At 46.4% G+C, this 22,427-nt stretch overlaps 1 protein-coding gene across 4 annotated transcripts in view; it reads left to right on the top strand.

Moving 5' to 3' along the window:
• The window catches only part of EPHA5 (EPH receptor A5), a 340,760-nt gene that overhangs the window by 193,338 nt on the left and 124,995 nt on the right, over window positions 1-22,427 (top strand). For all 4 annotated transcript variants that reach the window (XM_045018677.1, XM_045018676.1, XM_045018675.1 and 1 more), the window contains one exon: window positions 2,674-3,009. In XM_045018677.1, coding sequence (XP_044874612.1) covers window positions 2,674-3,009 — 336 coding nt within the window. The remainder of the gene's footprint in view (window positions 1-2,673; window positions 3,010-22,427) is intronic.

Raw genomic sequence — 22,427 nt, 5'->3', positions numbered from 1 at the left:
TTTCCTAAGCCATTCTTTTTGTTTTAATTTTACATCAAGCGTTTTTGTTTTGTTTTGTTTTGTTTTGTTTTGGTGAGGGCAAATTTCTCTTAGAATTGGCTAAAATGTTATCTCCTAGGAGAATCAGAGCAGCTTGAGCTGAAATAGCTCACATGCTGCAAATTGCTACAAGGTTTCACAATGAGTTTTATCAATTTTACAGACATAAAAAAAGAAAATAGGAAAAAGTAGCTAGGGGAAAAGTTTATTGTTTACAAAATAATTGCAATTTCACAGAATTACCTATTTGAAATATTTAAATATTATAGCCATATGACTAGAATCACACAGAGTCAGGAAATGCAGTTAAATAAATCTGCATGCACTTTCTGGGGAGAGGAGGAGGCACGTTGGAGCTGGCTTTCAAGGAAGTATTCACGGATTTTAGCACCTACAGGAATTTTGCACCCAATTTCCATTCAGTCTGAATGGGAAGTAGGTGCCTAACTCCCTTAGGCTTTTGAAAATCCCAGTGACACCATGACTCAAAACCAGCAAAACTCTTTCATAAATGTCCCTTTCTTCCTCCTGCATCACAATGCAGTCAAGGTACAATGTGCAGATCCATTGTTAAGATCACCAACATGTTGTATGCTACTGCCATCCTTCTGTACAAAATTACCCTTTCCCATCACATCAAAGGAGAATTTTGTCCTCAGTCTCCAAGGTAAATTTATACAAAAATATTTCCTAAAACAGTGTTTGGCTGGTATTTTCCCTCCTCCAAAATCATTATCTGTTGACAACTCAATCGGATTTGAAAAAGAAAATTTGATCTTGCGATTGTTATAACCTGGCCAGAAAAAGGCCATATGTCCTGCATTTCATGCATTGCCCTTAGCCCATGGGTGACAGTCCCATTGGCTTCACTGGGAGTTCCACCATAGAGTGTAGCCAAGAATTTCATAAGTAACTAGGGATTACTTATGAATCCCACTTGATCCCCCTGATGTCCCACTTGATCCCCCTGAAAGGGGTCTGATTTTCAGAGAGCACATGCCCAGCACTTCCTACCAGTCAGCGTCTCTGAGGGTGTCTCAAGCCGGACACCCAAAAATGGAGGCATCCAGAATCATTAGTCACTTTTGAAAATCTTGGCTTGAATGTCTGATATGGCCCATGGCAAAGAAGTACCATTCTTATGGGAGCTGTGAAAAGCTGCATCAGCAATTTTTAACCCTTGAACACCCTTCCCCGGGCTGGGCAGACATCCTAAGCGTGGACACTCTGCAAAATAAAAAACTGGAGAGTAGCCATTCAAACATCTTACCATGCAACGCTTTGTCGAGGCGGAGGAAAAGGCTGCTGTTTAGTACATGGATGCAGTAATATCACTTACAGTCTGGGTAGGATATTTCTTTGGTGTGTGTTGTTCTCCAGGATCTGGAGCTAGATCCACTCAGGGTGTGTCTAGGCTGGAGCTGCATCCACACAGGGTGTGTCTAGACCGGAGCTAGATCCACACAGGGTATGTCTAGGCCGGAGCTAGATCCACTCAGGGTATGTCTAGGCTGGAGCTAGATCCACACGGGGTGTGTCTAGGCCGAAGCTAGATCCACACAGGGTGTGTCTAGGCTGGAGCTAGATCCACACAGGGTGTGTCTAGGCTGGAGCTAGATCCACACGGGGTGTGTCTAGGCCGAAGCTAGATCCACACAGGGTGTGTCTAGACCAGAGCTAGATCCACACAGGGTGTGTCTAGGCTGGAGCTAGATCCACACAGGGTGTGTCTAGGCCGAAGCTAGATCCACACAGGGTGTGTCTAGGCTGGAGCTAGATCCACACGGGGTGTGTCTAGGCTGGAGCTGGATCCACACGGGGTGTGTCTAGACCGGAGCTGGATCCACACGGGGTATGTCTAGACAGGAGCTGGATCCACACGGGGTATGTCTAGACCGGAGCTGGATCCACACGGGGTATATCTAGACAGAAGCTGGATCCACACGGGGCGTGTCTACACTGCAACTGGACGGTTCTTCACAGCTCGGCTTGACGTACATGTGCTGGCTTTGATTGAGCTAGTGCACTGAAATCAGCGGTGTGGACATGGAGACGCGGACAGCACAGCGGACTAGCCGTCCAAGTACAGGCCTGTTCAAGGTCTGCATTCAGGCAGCGAATCTGAGCCCCTTCCTGTGCTGTTGCCACCCTGCTGCTATATTTAGCATGCTCATCATCGTCTCTCTCTCCCCAAGCTGGGAACTGCAGCTCCCAGCTGCCGTGCAAACGTACCTTTAGGGTGAAACCTTGACCCCACTGAAATCAATGGCAAAACCCTCATTGACTTCCGTGGGGCCAGGATTTCAGCCTTGATGCCTGCTCCCTTGCTCTCTTGGCTGGCAGGGGCTTGGAGCACATCCAAGGGAACACGCTTGGTAGGATACTCCTCCTTGTCTTCCTGGATCAGATGGGTGGGTGGGTCCCAACACACACACTTCAAAGCGAGGAGGGACAGCTAGGAGTGACCCCCCATTGCCCTGCCAGCCCTTCAGCTGCTGCTGTGCACTGGCTGTGGGTGCCCCATGGCATGCGAGCAGTGCAGCCCCTCTTTTCAGCCTAGAGAGTAGCGCAGAGCAGGATGAACAAGAATGCTATTTTCACCCTGTGTTTTTCTCACTTTACTTTACAAACCAGGACCCCCCTCAGCTCCTCGGAATGCCATCTCAAATGTTAACGAGACTAGTGTCTTCCTGGAATGGATTCCCCCGGCTGACACTGGTGGAAGGAAAGATGTGTCTTATTATATTGCATGCAAGAAGTGCAGCTCCCACTCGGGGCTGTGTGAGGCGTGTGGCAGTCATGTCAGGTACCTCCCCCAGCAAATCGGCCTGAAAAACACCTCTGTCATGATGGTGGACCTGCTTGCTCACACAAACTATACCTTTGAAATTGAGGCAGTGAACGGAGTGTCCGACCAGAGCCCTGCAGCGCGGCAGTATGTAGCTGTAAATGTAACCACAAATCAGGCAGGTAAGTGGAACTTCAAAAGGGGCTAAGATTCTGGGGTGGGGGGCCCTGGCCATTCCGTGGGGTGGAACCAGGGCCGACGAGAGGGGGGGAAGCTGGTACAAATTACCGGGGCCCGGCAGTCCGGAAGGGGGCCCGGGGCCCAGGTTCCCTGACTTCGTCGGCCCTGTTTAGCCGGCCTGCCCTTGCTGAGGGGCCCAAACAAATTTTTTCACCAGGGCCTGAACCCGCTCTCGGCCACCCTGGGTGGAACTCCCATTGAAATAAGTAGAAGTAGCAAGACTGGGCCTTGAATCCTTTCCTATGCAGGCGGTTGTGGTTCCCCCCCCTTCCCCCTCCCTCGTTTCACGGTATAATTATTGCAGCCTTGGAACACCAGGAATGTTCCCTCTCAGCAGGGTGCATTTTGGTCGGGTTTTTTTGTTTTTAATTAAGCACGGAGAATCCTTCATAGCCTAACATTTCCATGTCTTCACCCACAAGAGCAACGTAATTGTCTCCCTTATTGGCGGAGGGACGTCATAGCGGGAACCTTTAGATTTCAGGTGTAGTGCAGTTTAAATGGACTCGCTGGTTTAGCAAATGGCTAATTGATCTTGGAGCGGCAGCTGGAGTGGAAGTGAAAAGACGGAGGCCGCCCCAGTGCCCCTTTCGCATCGCAGTGAAAACCCGAACGGATTCGGGATGGGGAGGTGTTGCTGGCTCAGGTCAGGGATGTCACTGCTCATTGTCTCATTTCAGTTTTGCATCATGCAAATGAAGATAGTAGGGAATTATTTTCCCCTTACCCAGAGCTAGGCTCTGTGCACAGACAGGGAACAGAGGGAATAAAGAGCCTGACCCACCTCGCACAGCCCATGTAAAGCCCAAGCAGATTTACATTGTTTGCACTCAGGGAGCACAGACACGCCAAGGGGATCAAGGAAGGGGGAGCCACGGTTATGCCCCGTACACGGGATGCAGCACCATGTGCACCCTTCTCTGCATCTCACACACCCTGGTAGGCACTGTGGTCAGAGCCCTCAAAAGCCCTACCATGTTCTGCATCTTTTCACTCTCCCTCCCTTAAAGCTGCTGTACTGCAAATGATCTTCCTTAGTGGAGGGCTGAATGTGGAACCCACGCTGTCAGCTTCCTGCAAGGGCTTAGTACCCTGCTCGTCAAGCACAGCCGGCTAATGGCATTTGGGAGCATGGACCCAGCCTTCAGATCCACACTCAGAGCTCTCGCAAACACAGTGCAGTGCTCTGCTGCCGGATTCCCAAGCCAGCCGTTCCTGCTCCTTTTAAAGGAAATGCTCTTATTGGAGAAATCTGGCACGAGCTACCGAGTGACAAACAAATTTCAGAGTCCTGGCTGCAAAGCAGAAGGACGCAAGGCTGAGCGGGATTAAATTTCATTAGAACAGCACAGGTACACGTTTGTAGGTTCAGCAGCCACCCGAGAGGCCATTGATGTGTTGTAACTAATCAAGTCCGTGCCCCGGTAATTAATTTGGATTGCTGATGTGTCAGGCAAAGCATGCGAATGTAGCTCGAGGAGAGGAAATAAAAGAACTATTGGGTTACTGCTCACTGCAGATTGACGTGGCAGGAAGCCTTCAAGGGTAGCACTGGCAGATGTCAGCATGACACCTGCAAAAACACCTGTTTTATTCAAATAAACAAGCGTCATGGCCCTTAACGAAGTTTGCCATTGTCCCCATCACAAAGGCTGCTGCCAGCAGTTCTCTTCTTGGGCGAAATAGGTTATTGGGTTGACTCTAGCATTTCATAAACAGCAGTGGAGGTTTCCCTGATGCGCTGAGCTAAATGCACATAAAGATCAATAAATGTAGCAGTAGGTGAGAAGATCAGATATGGACGATCCCCACTTTCTGTAAACAAACACTTCCACCTTGTGAATTATGCCCAAATCTCCCACTAGTTGTATTAGGAGTTATATGCATAGCTGACTCTCTGTGCACTGAGATAAGAATGTACCCACTATACAGTTATTACCAGATCTTTTGTGGGGAAATCATAGCCTGTTGGGTTTGGATGATAAATGCAGCTCATGTCAAAAAATAATGGAAGTTATAGCCCTGATTCACCAGTGTGATATTCTGGATTTACGCCAGCATAACTGCATTGCGATCAGTGGAATCACACTGTAGCAGAACTGGAGTAACGTAATGGTAAAATGGGCCCTATGTGTTTATTTTATTGTGCAGTCTTGAAGCGACATCTTTATGCTTCCTCTGTTTGATTCAGTATGTGACGTTTGCACAATCCATTACGCATCCACATAGACATTGTACAGCCCTGTCCAAATTAAATAATAGCGCCAGGAGAATGCACTATTTCTGGTTCAACCTTCAGTCCTTATTCAGAAGATGAGCAAGAGTTATTTGCATGAGCTAAAAGTAGCTGGATTTATGTATCAAACATTCCCCTGAAAGAGCCTGGAAGTTTAGGTTGCTCCCTGCTGCTTTAGATACCATTAGATGTCAAAGGTTAGAGGATCCTTTGCACTGGGAGATAAAGCTAGAGGGGGGGATTTTACAAGTGGGAATTACTCACCTTGACTTTCCACGGGAACTGGACATCTGACTGCTCTTCGTGCCTTTGAAAACCTCCTTTGTGGCTACCAAACAAGATGTGCGCACATAGGAGCCTGTAGTTGTCTTCCCGCCACCACAACTGCAGTATACCAGCCGCTCACCCCGAGAGCAAAAACGTGTGACCCACACAGAGATGCTGTAGGCTTTACACACCTCCAGCTCCCACTGAACTCAATGAGAGTTCTCTGTGCCTTAAGATGGCATGGCTGGACACAGTCAGAGATCAAGGGCCTAATTCTCCATTCTATGACACCCATTGCATGCCAACATGGAACTATGCTTGCATGAAACTGGCGGAGTGGGTTAGAGAATCAGACTCCTACTGGGTTGGTATAAGGACTGAACGGGGGAAAAAAGAACCCTTGCTATAAGAAATACTGGCCCATGGAAATTAAAAATGGCACGTTATGTTGATAGATACTTACTAAGCAGCATCACAGATGGATCGTCTGGTTTTGTTCTTTCATTTTTGCTATGTCAATCCCAAGACCTTGCTAATTTCAGAACTTTAAAAAATGCACAAACAGCAGGACATTGGCCGCACCAGATGTTTTTTATATATGAAATCTTTGGCAACAAACAGTGTGTATCTGGTTTTGGATTCCTGTAGGGATTGCTTCCTGAAAAATTTGTTTGTTTCTTAAGTAATTTCTCTCTCTCTCTTTCTTTCTTTCTTTCTTTCTTTTTTTTTTATTTTAAACTGGCACCAGTAGTCAGTCTAGCATTTTCAGACTGATGTAATTTTCCTTTCTGACTGCAAGACATGTGTGAACCGTCTCGATTCAAAATTAGATTTGATAGTACAAGAAAAATAGCTAGTTCTGTGTGCAAGATGAAAAAAATATTACAGTAAGCTGGGAGATGAAACTGATTAGCTAACTCTGCTGATCAGTGTATGGAATCCAATAATGATTTTCTGCTGAAGAAGTTGAGTGATTAAATGATTAATTTATGACTGTCTATCAGTATTAAAAACATTGTCACAAACACAATACTATTGCAGTCTCTAGGAGAAGGATAATAAAGGATCGTGCTTTCATGAAACTGTTTCTAAGAACTGCTGTACTGGGTCAAACCACTGATCCGTCTAGCCCCATGACAGTGGCCAGTACCAGAGCTTCAAGGGGAGCATAGAGAGTAGGGCCATTTGAGTGATCCGAGGATTAGGGTCACCCGGAGCATGAGGTTGCATCTCTGGCCATCTTAGCTAACAGTAATTGATGGAGCTATCCTGCATAAACTTACCTAGTTCTTTTTTGAACCCTGTTATATTTTTGGCCATCATAACATCCAATGGCAATAAGTTCCCCAGGTTAATTGCGTGTGGGGTGAAGAAGTACTTCCTCTTGTTTGAATTAAACCTGTCGCCTATTAATGGTGGGAAAGGGTAAATAACACTTCTCCATTCACTTTTTCCACATCCTTCATGATTTTATAGACCTCTATCATATCTCCGCCCTCTTTAGCATCTCTTTTCTAACCTGAACAGCCCTAATCTTTTTTTAGTCTCTCCTCATACAGAAGCCATTCCATGCCCTTGATCATCTTTGTTGCCTTTCTCTGAACCTTTTCCAGTTCTCCTATATCCTTTTTGAGAGGGGGCAACAAGAGCTGGGCACAGTATTCAAGGTGTGAGCATACGATGGATTTATATAGTGGCAGTATGATATTTTCCTAATACTCCTTAACATTTGGTTAGCCTTTTTGACTGCTGCTGTGCATTCAGCTGAAGTTTTCAGAGAACCACTCATAATGACTCCAAGATTTCTTTCTTGGTAACGCCTGATTTAAACCCCACCATTATATATGTGCAGTTGGGATTATTTTTTCCAGTGTGCATTACTTTGCACTTATCAACACTGAATTTCACCAGCCATTTTATTACCCAAGCACCCAGTTTTGTGAGATCCTCCTACAACTCCTCACAGACAGCTTTGGACTTAACTATATTGAATAATTTTGTAACATCTGCACACTTTGCCACCTCACTGTTCACGCCCTTTTCCAGATCACTAATGAGTATGTTGAACAGCACCGGTTCAAGATATTAAAAAATAGGAGCCTAAAATTAGGTTCTTAAATCCCTTTTTAGAGTCCTACATAAAAGCCTGGTTTTCCGAAGTGCTGAGCACCAACTGACTCCCTGTTCCCTGCTCCTGGAGGAGGCAGCAGAGGAAGAAGGAGTGTAGGGGGGAAGGAGGTGGCAGAGAACGTTAACCATTCAAAGGGAACATGCAGAGTCAGAGGGGTAGAATCATAGAATATCAGGGTTGGAAGGGACCTCAGGAGGTATCTAGTCCAACCCCCTGCTCAAAGCAGGAACAATCCCCAGACAGATTTTTGCCCCAGATCCCTAAATGGCCCCCTCAAGGATTGAGCTCATAACTGTGGGTTTAGCAGGCCACTGCTCAAACCACTGAGCTGTCCCTCCTCCCCGAGGGAGAAGGATAATCTGTAAAAAGCAAACTGGGCCCAAAGTTAGTATTGAAGCACCTTAGGCCCAGACTTTTCATTCCCTGGAGTTCCCTGCCTCATCCTGTAGACGCTGCCTTCTAGAGTGGATGAGGTAGGGGTCCTTCAGCAGGGGTCGGCACCACCATGTGGCACGACGGACACTTGATAAAATGACTGTCCTTAGTGACGGACCTTGGGGGGTGAGGTATGTCATTCAGTCATTCCATTTTTGGAAAAATTACCATGGACCTCAGAATTTTTACCACGGATTCTTGTGTCCATGTACGGACACGTTGCTGGCCCCTGTCCTTCAGAGAACAGTCTTTTTCACTGCACAGTTCAGATCCATTCCCTGGGTGAGGCAGGGGTCCACGGTGGGGGGGAAACTACTTGTGGTCGTGTAATTAAAGGTGGTGTCATAACGCATTTGCCCAAGCATCTGAATTAAGGTTGCATGGACAGATTGTGCATCATGTATCTAGGTCAGGCAGGACTTGTGCAGAGAACATCTACAATCTACTTTGAGTATCAGAGGGGTAGCCGTGTTAGTCTGGTTCTGTAGAAGCAGCAAAGGTATTCACCCACGAAAGCTCATGCTGTAAAACGTCTGTTAGTCTATAAGGTGCCACAGGACTCTTTGCTGAATCTACTTTGAGTATTCAGTGTTTTTAGTGAGAACCAAACTAGTATGGAGCCTGTGTGTTTTTACTCCACATTGTGGGATTTTCTTGTGGGAGGGGTGTATTAGCAAGGCTCTTCCGTAGGGGCTGCAGCTAGCTAACCCTGATTACAGAACGAGCTATATCAGGGGGATTGTCCCATAAGGAGCAGCAGAAGGCTATGGTTTTGTGTGTGTGTGAATGGCGGAGAGGCTACAGAGTGTGAAAGATTCCTGCAGGGAAGACCCTGAGACCAAGGGAGCTGTGGCACAGAAGAGCCGCTGTGAGCTGAAGGCTCCTGCTAGAGACCCCACCTGAAAGACGAATTTCGGCTTGGAAGCCAGAACCAGACTGTTGAGGAAGCTTCAGCCAGGTAGAGCCTGGGAGTCCTGGGCCTAGCTCCTGCTAGAGACCCAAGGACTTGGGGCCTGGAAACCAGAGGGGCCGAGGAAGGCTGAGCTCCAGCCAGGTAAAGCTGGAGAGACTTTGAGCTGGGACCTAGCTCTGGGAAAAGGACTGGGGGCTCCCTATCTGAACGGGGAGAGCCGGGGTTGGGGCTGGAGGGTTAGTACATAAAGACTCGATAAATGGGACCCTAGGAGGGGACTGTGGTAGTTACCTGTGGACTGTGAGGTATTCAGGGGCCCTGGGAGGAAATGGTAGCAGGGCACTGCAGAAGCACCTCTGGCCATGAGTGGGTGCTCGGGAGGTGGCCGGCCCTGTTACAGAGGGATATTTAAAGTTAGGAACATTGCAACGAAAAAAACCTAACCCAACCAGACTGCTGTATGAGAATCCCTTTGCGCCAATTCAGAGAAATCAGAACCTCTTAACTCACTTTGAACTGGACGCTCCTCGCCCGCGCTGATTGTTTGCTATGGCAGTCGGACAGTTGGTACAACTTCGGTCCAAGCGCTCTCAGAGCCGGAATGTGCCTGAGAAGCACTGCCCTGCAGAGGGACACCACCCCAATGGGCGTTTGGGGTTTGTGTGTGCCTCAGGGATTATATATGGTCTTTCCCCAAACTCCCTGTGGCCCAGTCTGCAGGCTGCACTGTCGCCAGCTTGCTCACTGGGCAGATGGGGAAGGGAGTGGGGCCACAGTCTGACACCCCGCAGGGAGGAACAGCACCTGTGCTCCCCTGAGCAGTTGTGGCTGCGTGTTACACAAGCTGCACCAGATGAGAAGTTTCCTTGTTCTTCCAGCAGGTCTGAGTAAGGCCCAGCCCCCATGCAGTGTGAAGGCCCTCAGTGTATCCCACACCCCCTCAGACGTGCTGGTGGGTATTTGCTGCTTGGGCCCTGGGGCAGGCTGGGCCAACTCAGATATAATTCCTCTGGATGGCTCTGGGCTGTCGCTTGCCCTACAGAGGTTGCCCTGCCATCCTTTCCACAGGCTGCTTCTCACTCACGTTCCCGTCCCATCCCTCCCACTTTCAGCCTGGAAGCAGCGACTCCGCTCCCCAGGGAGACTCTGGTGCATGGGTGCAAGAGCCGGAGGATTGTTTTGGCGCCCTCCCTCCACCAATGCACCAACTCCAGGCTGGCCAAAGTTTCTTCTACAGCGGGTAAAACTGTAAAAGCTGTACCCGGCACCATCTCCCTGGCCACAGATGCGGTGCAGTGCCCCTCAGTCGGCCGGTGCACTGGAAGGTGTGCTGCACCTGATGACAGGGTCCAGCTTAGGGAATAATTCAGAGCACATCACTATTTGAGGAATTTAGCCTCTTCCTTATTCACAAATGGTCTGTGGGCAGCTTATGATTGTCTCATGAATATTCATTCTGCGAAACGCTTTGGCAAATTGTCCCCACGGTGCATTCGTGGCCTGTAGATTGACCATGAGCAGTTAGTTGCCTGTTTTCTACATATAAAATTCAGCTGTAATAATAATAGGAGATATACCAATCTCCTAGAACTGAAAGGGACCTTGAAAGGTCATTGAGTCCAGCCCCCTGCCTTCACTAACAGGACCAAGTACTGATTTTTGCCCCAGATCCCTAAGTGACCTCCTCAAGGATTGAACTCACAACCCTGGGTTTAACAGGCCAATGCTCAAACCACTGAGCTATCCCCCTAAGGCCTAACCCTGTAAGCTGTTACTCAGCTGAGCAGCCCCACTGAAATCAGTGAAACTAATGTTGGGAGTAAGACTCTGATGAATAAGGTCTGGGAATATTAGGTCCTTGTTGCGTGATGACCAGTCAACTAGGTTATACTGTCTTTGTTCCCTGATGGCACAAATGTAACTCATGACATCAGGTTTCAGTGTGAATACTCATGCTTGCAAGTTCAAAATTCGCTTTCCAAAAATAGTCTGTGTTGATCACTGTTTCGGTGCACATTCCTGCCAGTAGACTGGCTTGAGAGAATATTCACAGAACGCAAACCCGAAAAGGAGTTGTGAGCACTGCTGTAATTAATTCCTTTTGCTGCCCAAGCAAATATTGGGTGAAATTATTCTGAGTTCTTCTCCAAGCTTTATGATTAAATAGCACTGTAACTATTAATCCTGATATCTGAGTCCCCTGAGGTCTTCTGCCTCCTCTGATCTTTGCACAAACTGAGTTATTGCCCTGAATTTTTATATAGAGACCTATCATTTGTGATATGTATGACCAGGACTCCAGGCAGCTCACAGGTTTTGACATACATACCGAATGACACACATATTGACAGGGATCAACTAAAATGGCTTAAAATCGTGCTTGCATTTATCACAGATGGATTGTTACAAACTTCAAAGCTGTTTTTGTTGTCATGAAAAGTCCTTGCTTTTTTGGGGGAAGTTTTAATACCAGTACAATCAGTTATCCACTGGTAATGAGCACTGGCACATTTCAAGATGTTACTGACCAAAAAAAAAGGAAAAATATGAAAATTCCTGCTTGTGTTAGTGACAGCTTAGATGGACCTGTGACATCTGATCTTGATTGTTGTTCTGATTGTCCAGTGTCTGACAATCCTACTGCAGACTGATTCGTTTGCTAACATAAAGTATAAGGCATATGGATGGAATGTCTTTTTGGTCAGAACATGGCAAAGGTCAGAATGGTCATGGACAGAGGTGAAAGTAAGCCGGTATGGTCCGGTACGGCATCCTGCCAAGAGCCAGCGGACTGGACCGGTTTCCCCAGGCCAGCGATTTAAAGGGCCTGGGGCTCCTGGCAGTGGCTGGAGCCCCGGGTCCTTTAAATCACCACCCAAGCTCGGCCGCCAGAGCCCTGGGGTAGCAGCGGCAGGGCTCCGGTGGTGATTTAAAGGGCCAGGGGCTCCAGGCGCCGCTACCACAGTGACGCCCTGGGCCCTATAAATCTCTGCCAGACCCCTAAGCCCTGGGGTGGCGGCGGCAGCAGCCGAGAGCCCCCGCGGCTCCATCACTGATTTAAAGGACCAGGGGCTCTGCTGCAGTAGCGGTGGCTGGAGTCCCGAGGCCTTTAAATCGCCCCCGAGCCCTGGGGCTCCCAGCCACCTCTGCAGCTGGTAGCTCCAGCCGTGATTTAAAGGGCCCGAGGCTCCCAGCTGCTGCTACTGCAGCAGAGCCCCAGCTCCTTTAAATCACCGACAGAGCTCTGGGGACTCCCAGCTGCCACCACTACCCCAGGGCTTGGGGCTCTGGCGGAGATTTAAAGGGCCCGGGGATTTAAAGGACCGTCTCTTCTGGTTGAGGCCACGCCCCTTCTGGTTGAGGCCCCGCCCCCTGCTCAGGATTCCGGTGTACCGGTAAGTCCTTTGAGTTACTTTCAGCTCCGGTCATGGAAGATTGGAAATCCTATGTGCCCCATGTTTCAGCCTTATTTGTTATTGATTTCCCTTATCTGTAAGAAAGAAAGAGAGAGCTTATTTACTCTTCATGCCTAGAAAGCCAGAGGATTTAACACATATTGAAAACTGCCGTTTAGTTACCTATTCAAACAATGAATTGTGTTGAGCTAGCGGGTATGACTCAAATGAAAGGTTCTATCTATCTGGCATTGCATCGTAGCCGTTATCACTTCCCAACTAAAGTAAATGAATGGTTCCTGCTTTTTTTTTTTGTTTAGTGTTATCCAAAGTTAAACCCGATAAGTATCTTTGAAGATGGAGAAATTCTCGTTATTTTATAAATTAATCCTACAGCTTTTCTCCCCTCTTATCTGTGACACTGGCTGCATGTCTCCATGGTTTTTAACCTTTTGGAGACTGCATTGCAAATACTGTACGTCTTCTATCGATACTATGGGAAGGTGCAGGGCATTATAAAGGAGGAATGTCTGTCTGTATAAATATTCTCTATAGCTTCCCTCAAACACAGTATCTAAGCACTTTCAGGTAAAATAGATTTGCATGGTGAGATCTCTAGTGGGCTTCATGGAGTCTTCTGATCTTCTCCTTTCCCTGGCAGAAGAAAATTCTTTTTAGAAATGTGCCAGCTTGTCATGGTCACCACTGTAGTGGATCAGGATTTAACCATACCCAGCTGGATGCAAAGTTAACACAACTGGTTCACCTGCAAGGTCATGGCAGACATCAAGCCATCTCACTTGACTTTTCAACGTCATGTTGTAACATGACGTGGCTTTGCAGTGACGAGAGATACTGAAAGGGTTACATGTACTTTATTGATATTAATGGCTACATTTCTCCACCATTGTTAGTGACAGGTAGTGGGCATGCCGGATTGAACACTTGCAAAGCACATTCTGGAATAGGTCAGCCGTTCCAAAGGCCATGCTAGTCTTGAGCTTCAGAGCACCAAGCTGCACTTGAGGTCAGGCTGATAACAGGTTCGGCCTTATGAGGGGGCGGGGGGCATATGCGTGGTGGATTGGTAGGTCCCCACCAGCCTCCTGCTGCAGAAGTGGATGCCACTCTGAATCCGACTGTTCAGCCTTTGTCGCTTTGCGTTTTCAAAGCTGTTTTTTTCAAGAAAAAGATCTGGATGCTTTTTGTACTTAACAAAAGCAGAGTTTCTCTTTTACTGTTCTAGTACCCCATATCAGAGGGGCCTGAGACCATGGGCTTCTTGGCACCCCAGTACTGGCTCTGGCTGCTTAAAGGGGGAGAACAGGGCCACCCCAAGATACAGGAGAATTTGATTTTCTGTGATTTGTTTCTGCCCCTTCGAGGCCAGGATAATGATGAGAACTTTGTCCTAGCTGATGTGGATGAAAGCCAAGTAGCCACATTAGCTGAGGGATCCGGCAGCCAGCACAGCCAATCTGGAAATCTGGCCAGGTCACTGCTGAGCACTGTGTCTTTCTGTATCCGAAAAAAATATGAGATGCAGTATCAACTGGGCTGCTGTCAAGAGTCCTGATCCTCTGTCCCAACTCCAACAGCACAGACTGGGCAACGTGGCTGGGGAAAGAGGGAGTTTCAGCATGTTTGTCCTTAGTTGTTAGGCTTTTCTTGGCTATGAAAACCAACCCAGCACAGGTTGGTGAGGAGGCACCTACAATGTACATCTTGTTATAATCTTATGTCAAAAACCTTGTGCACTTAGAGTGGGTAGACACCATGTAGAGGGCTGCAGCCCTGTGAAAATTATACTACATAGGGAAACGTGTTTGTAATGGTGATGAAGGCAGCATCCTCATCCGTGTGCGTGTGGCTGTGTGCGCACACATGTCTAGTGTGTTTATTTTCTGACTTTGCCACTGAAAAACGTCTAGGTGAAGTCCAGTAAAGTTCAGGGATTGCTTGCCTTGCATGCCTGAATGTCTTCACTCAGCCTGGCAGGGAATTTCAAACAGGGAATCGTCTCTAAGTAGAGTGTATAGCATAAGCACTCTACCCGAAGGTCTCAGACAAGAAACAAGACCTGGATTTGCGTCTTTCTATGTTTTTAAATGCAACCACTCTTGCTCATTTCACCCACCACCAGAAAGTGGCAGTTGTTTCACCAGTGCTAGACTTGGTGGGGAAATGATCTGTCACCAGTAAAAGGGATGATATTCCCTTCCATTCTCACATCATTTTTGTTTTCATTTTCCCCACTTTTCTTTCATTTTAATAATGAGGCACAGTTGTGTGGCATAAACATCTCTGAGCCAACAGTGCTTTACACTTGTTTAAAAAAAAAAGGTGTTGGAGAAGGACTTTTCACCCAAGTGGAAGTGTGCATTTATATTTCTGCAGAAACACCTGATGGTTCCCGTTGTCTCAGTTGCTGGGTGTCTATCACTACAAAGAGCTGGGACTGATTCTTATTTACACTAAAGTTCTTTCTCCAGTGCCGGGGTGTAAAAAAGCCTTACTGGAAATGAGAAACCGACCCCGCTGTTAAATTCAGCCACAGTGTCCCTTCTAGTTTTGGCTGCACTCTGGATGCAAATTGGTCAGAATTCAGGTGTAACTAGCACTTACTTGGTTTGTAACTCTTCATTTTACCAGCTTATTGCTTCTCCTTCCTCCTCCCTCCCCTCCCCACCCACGACTAGGGTGACCAGACAGCAAGTGTGAAAAATCGGGATGGGGTGGGGGGTAATAGGAGCCTATATGAGAAAAAGACCCAAAAATCGGGACTGTCCCTATAAAATTGGGATATCTGGTCACCCTATCTGTGACCGTGAAGAATTTCTATTCTTTCGCTTTAATTTTCTTAGCTATATGAACAGATTATTTTTTTTAAAGTAGACTAATGGAGGAAGATGAAATAAAGTACACAAACATCCTTAAGGATGGAGCTCAGTTGTTGTGTTTTTCCAGCAATAACTTTGCTTTTCTTTTCCAGTGAGAATGATATGGTCATTTACTCTCCGGATGGGATTTTCAGAAGCGCTCAGCATTGGCTTCATTGTTCCCATGGAGGTCAGTGGGAGTTTTCCCATTAACTTTAGTGAGAACAGTTACGGCAGCACGGAGTGCTTTTGAAAATAGCCTCCTGTCATCTTCACACTTTGCTTGTGGCTAGATCCAAGCCTCAGTGAAGATCATGGAAAGATTCTTATTGATGTCAGTGTTCTTAGGATCAAGCCCTTAGTCCCTGTATTTTTAAGTGGGGTGGGGGAGGAGAAGATATTTTCATTTATAGATTGAATTGTGCATGTTGATATTTAACCTCAATGAACACAGTTTAAAAATAGACATAAACCCGCAGAATCCCATATTATTAAGCTGCGCACACAAACACATGCACAACAGAAATAGAAACATACATATATGAGGTAAAATCCTGACTCCATTGAAGTCAATGGCAAAACTCCCATTGACTTCAATGAGGCCAGGATTTCATTTGTGATTTTTATGAAGGCTTATCCCATATAATCAGAGGAATAGAGAAATGGAGGTACCGACTGTGTAAAACAAAGCTTAAAATCTAGCGACACACAAAGTTACAATGACTGTATCCATTCCGTCCATAAAATCCTCATCACCAGCCATCCTATTCCTAAGTCGCATGTTTATCCCAGCCCAGATGGCTAGATGTCTGCTACCAAATGAATTATGGATCAGTTGCATATTTTATAGTTTTATTTATAACTCCCTCGTGGGTAATTGTTGCTTTCTCTTAGTTTGTTATCAGGCTCTCTATAATACTCAGAATGGTAGAAACATGTAATGCATTTTAACAGTAAAAGAATTCCTCGGAATGGGGGAACTTTCTCTCTGATCAGAATATTATCACCAGTTTAGATCATTTTTATTCTTACAGTAGGTGATTCTCCGCACTCATTGATATATGAACACATTAAAGGATAAAATAAAAATGTTGCATATATCTGCAGAAAGACTATTTAATTATGACATGAAATTAAAATGTCTTATTTATAGCTATAAATAAACACAGCATGTAACCAAAAAAAAAAGACATCAAAGTTCCCAGCCCTACAATTAGACACTAGTGATTAGATTCAATTTATGACTTAAATCCTGCGTTGTGCGATATTATATGAATTCTATTCCCCCTTTCCTCTCCTGCTAGTTATATCCCACGCTCCGGGAGGGAAGGGGCCTGACCTAAAGCCAAGGGAAATCAATGACTTCCATTGACTTCAATGACTTTTGGGTCAGGCCCTAAATGAAGAGGCCCTAATCCTGCAACTTGTTGCACATGGACGGACTCCTGTGTAGAACAGGCTACGCCACTGAAGTTAGTGAGCCTCTGCCCAGGCCTTAAAACTTGGTTTGTAACTCTTCTTTTTACCAGTTTATTGCTCCGTTCCTCTAGCAACCACTCTCTCGCTTTCTCATAGGGCTGTATCGATCTCTGTTGCTGTGTCTTGTTTGAGCCTGGTATCAATCAGGGCACCACAAAAATTAGTAAAGTGATGGGTGGAAGTGGCAGGTATAAGAGCAGATTGCAGTTGACTTAGGAAAAATAGAAACATGCCGTGTACCACGTCCATGCAAAGCTTGATACGTCTGGGTATAGCTGTAGCTTCTGTGATTGCTTGTGGAATAGGAGACTAACCATGGCACCAGTCTCTGTGTGCAGCCTGTGTGAACTCTGTCTCCCTCTGCTGGTGATGCTGCTGACAACTTATCAAACAGAGAATGGTCCTGATTCTGTGTAAGGTACCTAAGCACAAGCGTAACTTTCAGCACATGAGTAGCATTGACTTCAATGGAACTACTGACAGGTTTAAAATTATGCATGTGCTTTAGTATCTTGTTGAATCAGGGACCAACTCTCCTGGTCATTATCTACCATTTACTTTTTTCCACTGAGATACACTTAATCTTTAAGAGTCTTTTAGAGTGTTAGAAAAATGATATTGGATGATCCTTTATTTTCCTCCCTACTCTGACATTCCCTTTCTTGGAGAGTCATGTTTCAGCTCAACTGTAAAGGTTTAAAGATGCCTGTTCCACAGAAGTACATTGATACTACAGTATACTACCCACCCCCCACCCCCAAAACAAAAAAACAAACCTTCTGAAATACTGTTTGTGCCATTGGTATTTATCCATGAGTTTCCAGCAAAGGATCAGTACAATGGATAAGCAGGTGCCAGTTAGTATTTTATTTGAACATGCTGCCCCTCATCCGTTCAATTGGAAGGCCTGAAACAAATCATTTCAAAGTTTGGAAAAAACAGCAAAATGGGAACGAGCCAGGAAACAAACAAGTATATTTCATTCACGGCTGCATTTCCACAGAGCAGGATTGCGTACTATGTGCAGATCGGCTACGCCTACATCTGTACAGCTGAGATCAGTGGGAATGCTCATGTGCGTAGCTAAGCAAGAGCATAAGTGCTTTACTGGATCAGGTCAGAGCATGCAGCATCTTGCACGTTTAAGCCAAATTTTACAGCTGGCTTTAAACAGGGTACAAGAAGAAGGGTTAAGACAGCCACCTGGTTCCCATGTAGATACACTTGTGCCCTTCCAGAGAGACAGGCTGTGGGAAATACGGAAGGGCTCAGCATTACCCTCACCCTCGATTCTGTGGAAGCAATGGGACACTTCCCGTTGACTTCAGTGGGAGCAGAAATCCCACGCCAGCCACCAGATGTTCAAAGGTGCTTGCCCGCAACTGGGGCCAGATTTTCAGAAGAGCTCAGCACCCAAACAGTGTCCCAGTGAGAGCTGCTGGGTGCTGAGACATTTTGAAAATCTGGTCCCAGTTTTGATGCTGAACACCTGAAAATTTGGCCCTGAACTGTGTGGTGGAGAGGAGTGGAGTGGAGTGGAGGCTGCCTGCTCTCCCAGGCTCTCTCAGGCAGCTGTGCACCACAGAAGGATATATACATTAGCATGGTTTTGGTTTGCTTTCCCCTGTGCTGCATAATGCAGAGCCCTGCGTTGTCTTTGGCAGAGAGAGCCGAAGCTGCCACTGTGACGCTTCTTGGCACACCCAGGGCTTTGAGTCATCGTGTTGTCACCTCCCTGCAGCGTGACAGAGTCTTGCTCTTGTCAGCTGGGTGTTTGCCCCCTCTCGCCACCAGCCTGTCAGCTTCTCAAGCACTCTCCTCTGGGCTACACCAGCCCTGCCTCTTGACAATAGATGTGCCCCAGCCCCCAACTCCTTTCAGAGTGTTCCCATGGATACCCACAGAATCCCAGATCCTCCGTGCCCAAGGGAGCATCGTCCCCCAGTTTAACCATAGCCCCCCGCTCCTCTGTCACACACAGCTCTTGAGTTCAACTATAAGAAAACAAAAGGAAATCTGTTTGAGGAAAGAACAGTGATTCAAATAGAAACAAGTGAGTGATGGAAACAAATGGTTACATCCAAAACAAAATCACAAACCACAACCTAGGCCCTACCCTTTCCTAGCTAAGGAAGTAGGTTAACTATCCCAAAGTTCAGTCTTTTGCCGCGTTTTCTAGCCCCAAGGAGCCAGGGCCCAGTCTTTCCTGGATCCTCCCTGTTCATTAAGGTTTCTCCTCAGTAGATGGATGCACAGGTCTTTTCCCACCCTGTGCCCTACTGAATCAGTCTTTTGTCTCGATTCACTGATGGCAATCCCCTTGCTGCCCTGTCGTTCCTCCTCGCTTCCAAGGGGTTTCGGTGCTCTTAGTTTTGTGGATAGTTTTCCACTGACTTCTGGGTATGATTCACTAGTGACTCACTTTCACTCCAAGAGCATACGGCATCGTTTTCAATATAGTTACATTATTCCTTCAATATTACCCACACACACATCTCACAAAGATAACGACTATTGGAAAGTTACAGGCTTTCATCAGAGGCCTCTCATGCTGCCCTTTCTGAATAAGGACCACGAAAGTAGTGTATTAGGTGTAGTGAGTTTGTTATGTCTGAGCTAGGAGTTGCTGGTAAAGAACAGTGAACCCTTTGCTAGTTGGCACCAGTGGCTCTGTGCCACAGCATCAAAAGGAAAATCACAGGATTTTGGTGGTGAATACCATGAAGCTGCAATGCAGGGCACCGGCAATGAAGCTGAAATCCTCTTCCTCTATACACACTTGTACCCATTAACAGGAATTTCCTTTCTTGCTGTGCCAGGTTGGTATTGGCATTGCTAAGACAGTCAACTTCACTGTCACTGCCCTCAAGGGAATTTGCATAGCAATTACTCATCTTGCCAGTTAAATATTTGGAAGACTATTCTTGCAAACACTATTAGAATTGTATCTCCGCTCAGTCGAGCTCATGACTCATTCCAGTAGGTGAGAGCAGGGCGACTGCTCCGTTCGGTATTCCTGAAAGAGATGAAAGGAGAGAATGTTGAACTAACCTCAAAGAAAGGATCTGGGCTTCCCCTGCCCCTTTTGGTCTCTGTGGCTTTTCAGGGCGCTAAGTGAAACTTGTTAATCGTTCACATCTTTCCAGCTGTTTCAAACCCCGGATAGAAATGTGTGCTCGGCTGAGCGGATTATTAATTGCACTGACACCACAGTCATTTTTCATACTGTTAGTTTGGGTTGTTACCGTGGTCACGTCTGCGCTTCCAACCTCTCTCTCTGTCATGTCCAGGACTATATATTTTCCAAAAATATGCTCCTGCCTTGCATATTCCAAACATGCCACTGTGTGCTTGGTTCAGTTTGAATGTATTTGTGAATGCTTGCAAGGGGTAACATTTAAGGTCCAGATTTCGAAGGTATTTAGGCATTGCTGCCCCAACATTGCAATGCCTGATATAGGAGCCTAAATCTCATTTTCAAAGGGGCTTTAGGTGCTTAGGAGCCAAAATCCCATTGACAGTTGATGGGATTTAGGCTCCTAAGTGCATAAATCTTTTTGAAAATGAGATTTGGGCTCCTAAATTAGTGAGGTGTTTCAATGCCAAGCACAGCAATGCCTAAATACTGTAAAAAAACGGGCCTAAGAGCATAAAACCAGAGAGCAAAAACAGGTGTGCAGGCATGGCGTGCCAGCCTTCTAAATAAGCAGGCAGAGGCATTGGCAGCATAGAGACCCAACTCTACTCTGAAACTCCGGTGACATATGCAGCCTCCTCCATAGTACCTCTACTAAAAAAAACCCCACATCAAGTAGCCACTGATGATGTACATTATAGATCATACAGAACGAGGTGAATCAGGCTGAAAACAGAGCAGACACATTGTTTCCAGGTCTGATCCACTGGCACATGTTCTATATTTGAGCTGTGTGGCATTCACCAAACGTAGCAGGGCTGCCCCACTTACACAACATGGAGAATGGCAGATTCAGAACAGGTGCATAGGGGCATTTGCACACCCTGCACACCATGGAGATGGGCTTTGCAGAGCTCAGCATGTAGGAGGACCTGGGAGAAGGCATGTGGATGGTCACTACCATGGATTCAGGGCCTGGCTTTCCTGGGGAAATTTTCTGACCAGTTTTCAAAGTAGTTCAGCTAAGCTGATTTCAAAGCAGGTTACAGCCACAGCTCAGATCTGGTTTAATGCAGCCAGAGCTGTTTTTACTGAACTGGTTTCAAGGTCACCATAAGGGTAAAAATAAAAAATGGTCTGCTACTAAAAACCCAGTCTAATGGATGAGGCACTGGACTTGGGTTTAGGACATCTGGATTCTATTTCCAGCTCTGCCCCTGATCTACTGTATGATCTTAGGCAAGTTACTTCACTTCTCTGTGCCTTGATTTTTCTGTCTGCCTTGCCTGTTCATACTGTAAGCTCTCCGGCTAGGACTTTCTCTTACTATAAATTTGAACAGTCCCGTGCACAAAGGGTCCGCTTGCTGCTACTAGAATACAGTTCGTCATAATAGTTTCATTTATAGTGTTTGTTGGACTAAAGCAATGTAAATAGATTATGGAAAAATATTTTACAGGGAACATTTGTACAGTAGCTCTCTGCACAGCTGCCTACCAGCTCTCCTGACCCTCCCTTTTAAGGCATTGGAATGACAAGAAAGTGTTTATTGAAAGTAAAGTCTCTGTCCTTCATAACCAGAGTGGAGTGTACTGAATGTCAAATGTTTGGTTGATGAACTCTGCCTCATCTGCAAAAAACAGATCCATTACCCATTAGAACTGTGTTCATTCCAGGGCTTGCAAACTCCCGCGCTTTGATGATAAAGTGTAACTCAATGCCAACGATATGATCTCCTACCCAAAGAGAGAGTGTTTTGCTACTGTGTCAATGAATACATTCACTTTATTCTGCCTTTGGCAGTAATAGTATTCAGAACATCCTGGCAACAGTTCATCCGTGAGGGGCCAAAAACAGCACTTAACAAAATCAAAAGATAAGCAGTAATGAAGTGCTGAAGACTCGGACGCTGTTTACTCTAGAGAGCTTCCCAAAGATTTCAGTTGCTTCTGGTATTTTTTAACTTTTGAACCCTGATAACGGGCTCCGAAACGGTCTGTACCAGGGGAAAGGAGAGGAAGGCTGGTCCAGGGGTTAGAGGGCTAACCTGGAACTTGGGAGACCTAGGATAAATTCATGTCATGGTTGTGAGCTGCTCAGATACTATGGTAATAGGGCCACATACCTTCCATGGGAAGCCTTTTCTACAGTGCACTGGTTTCACTCGAGCACCGCTCCCTTTACCTTTCTTAAAAGATGAGAGTGACATGACTGGTGACAGTGGTATCTTGTCACCAGAAATCATCCCGTGCTTCATAGGCCAGAGTGTGGCAGCTAAGGTCCTGGCTCCATTGTAGTCTCTCGGTGTGGCATTAAAACGGCAGCATCAGAATTACTGCACACACCATTTATTTTGGACTGGACTGTGAGTTGGGCTAAACATCTGTGCAGGGCAGAACGAGAGAGGGAAAAAATCCCCTCCTCTCTTTGGGTGGGATGCCCAGAGCTGGCACTGGGCCCCGATGGCACCCTCCCCCATGCACCAGCTA

Source organism: Mauremys mutica, chromosome 5 (assembly GCF_020497125.1).
Source record: "Mauremys mutica isolate MM-2020 ecotype Southern chromosome 5, ASM2049712v1, whole genome shotgun sequence".
NCBI classification, from domain to species: Eukaryota; Metazoa; Chordata; order Testudines; family Geoemydidae; genus Mauremys; species Mauremys mutica.
This window is presented reverse-complemented; position numbering and strand designations above follow the sequence as displayed.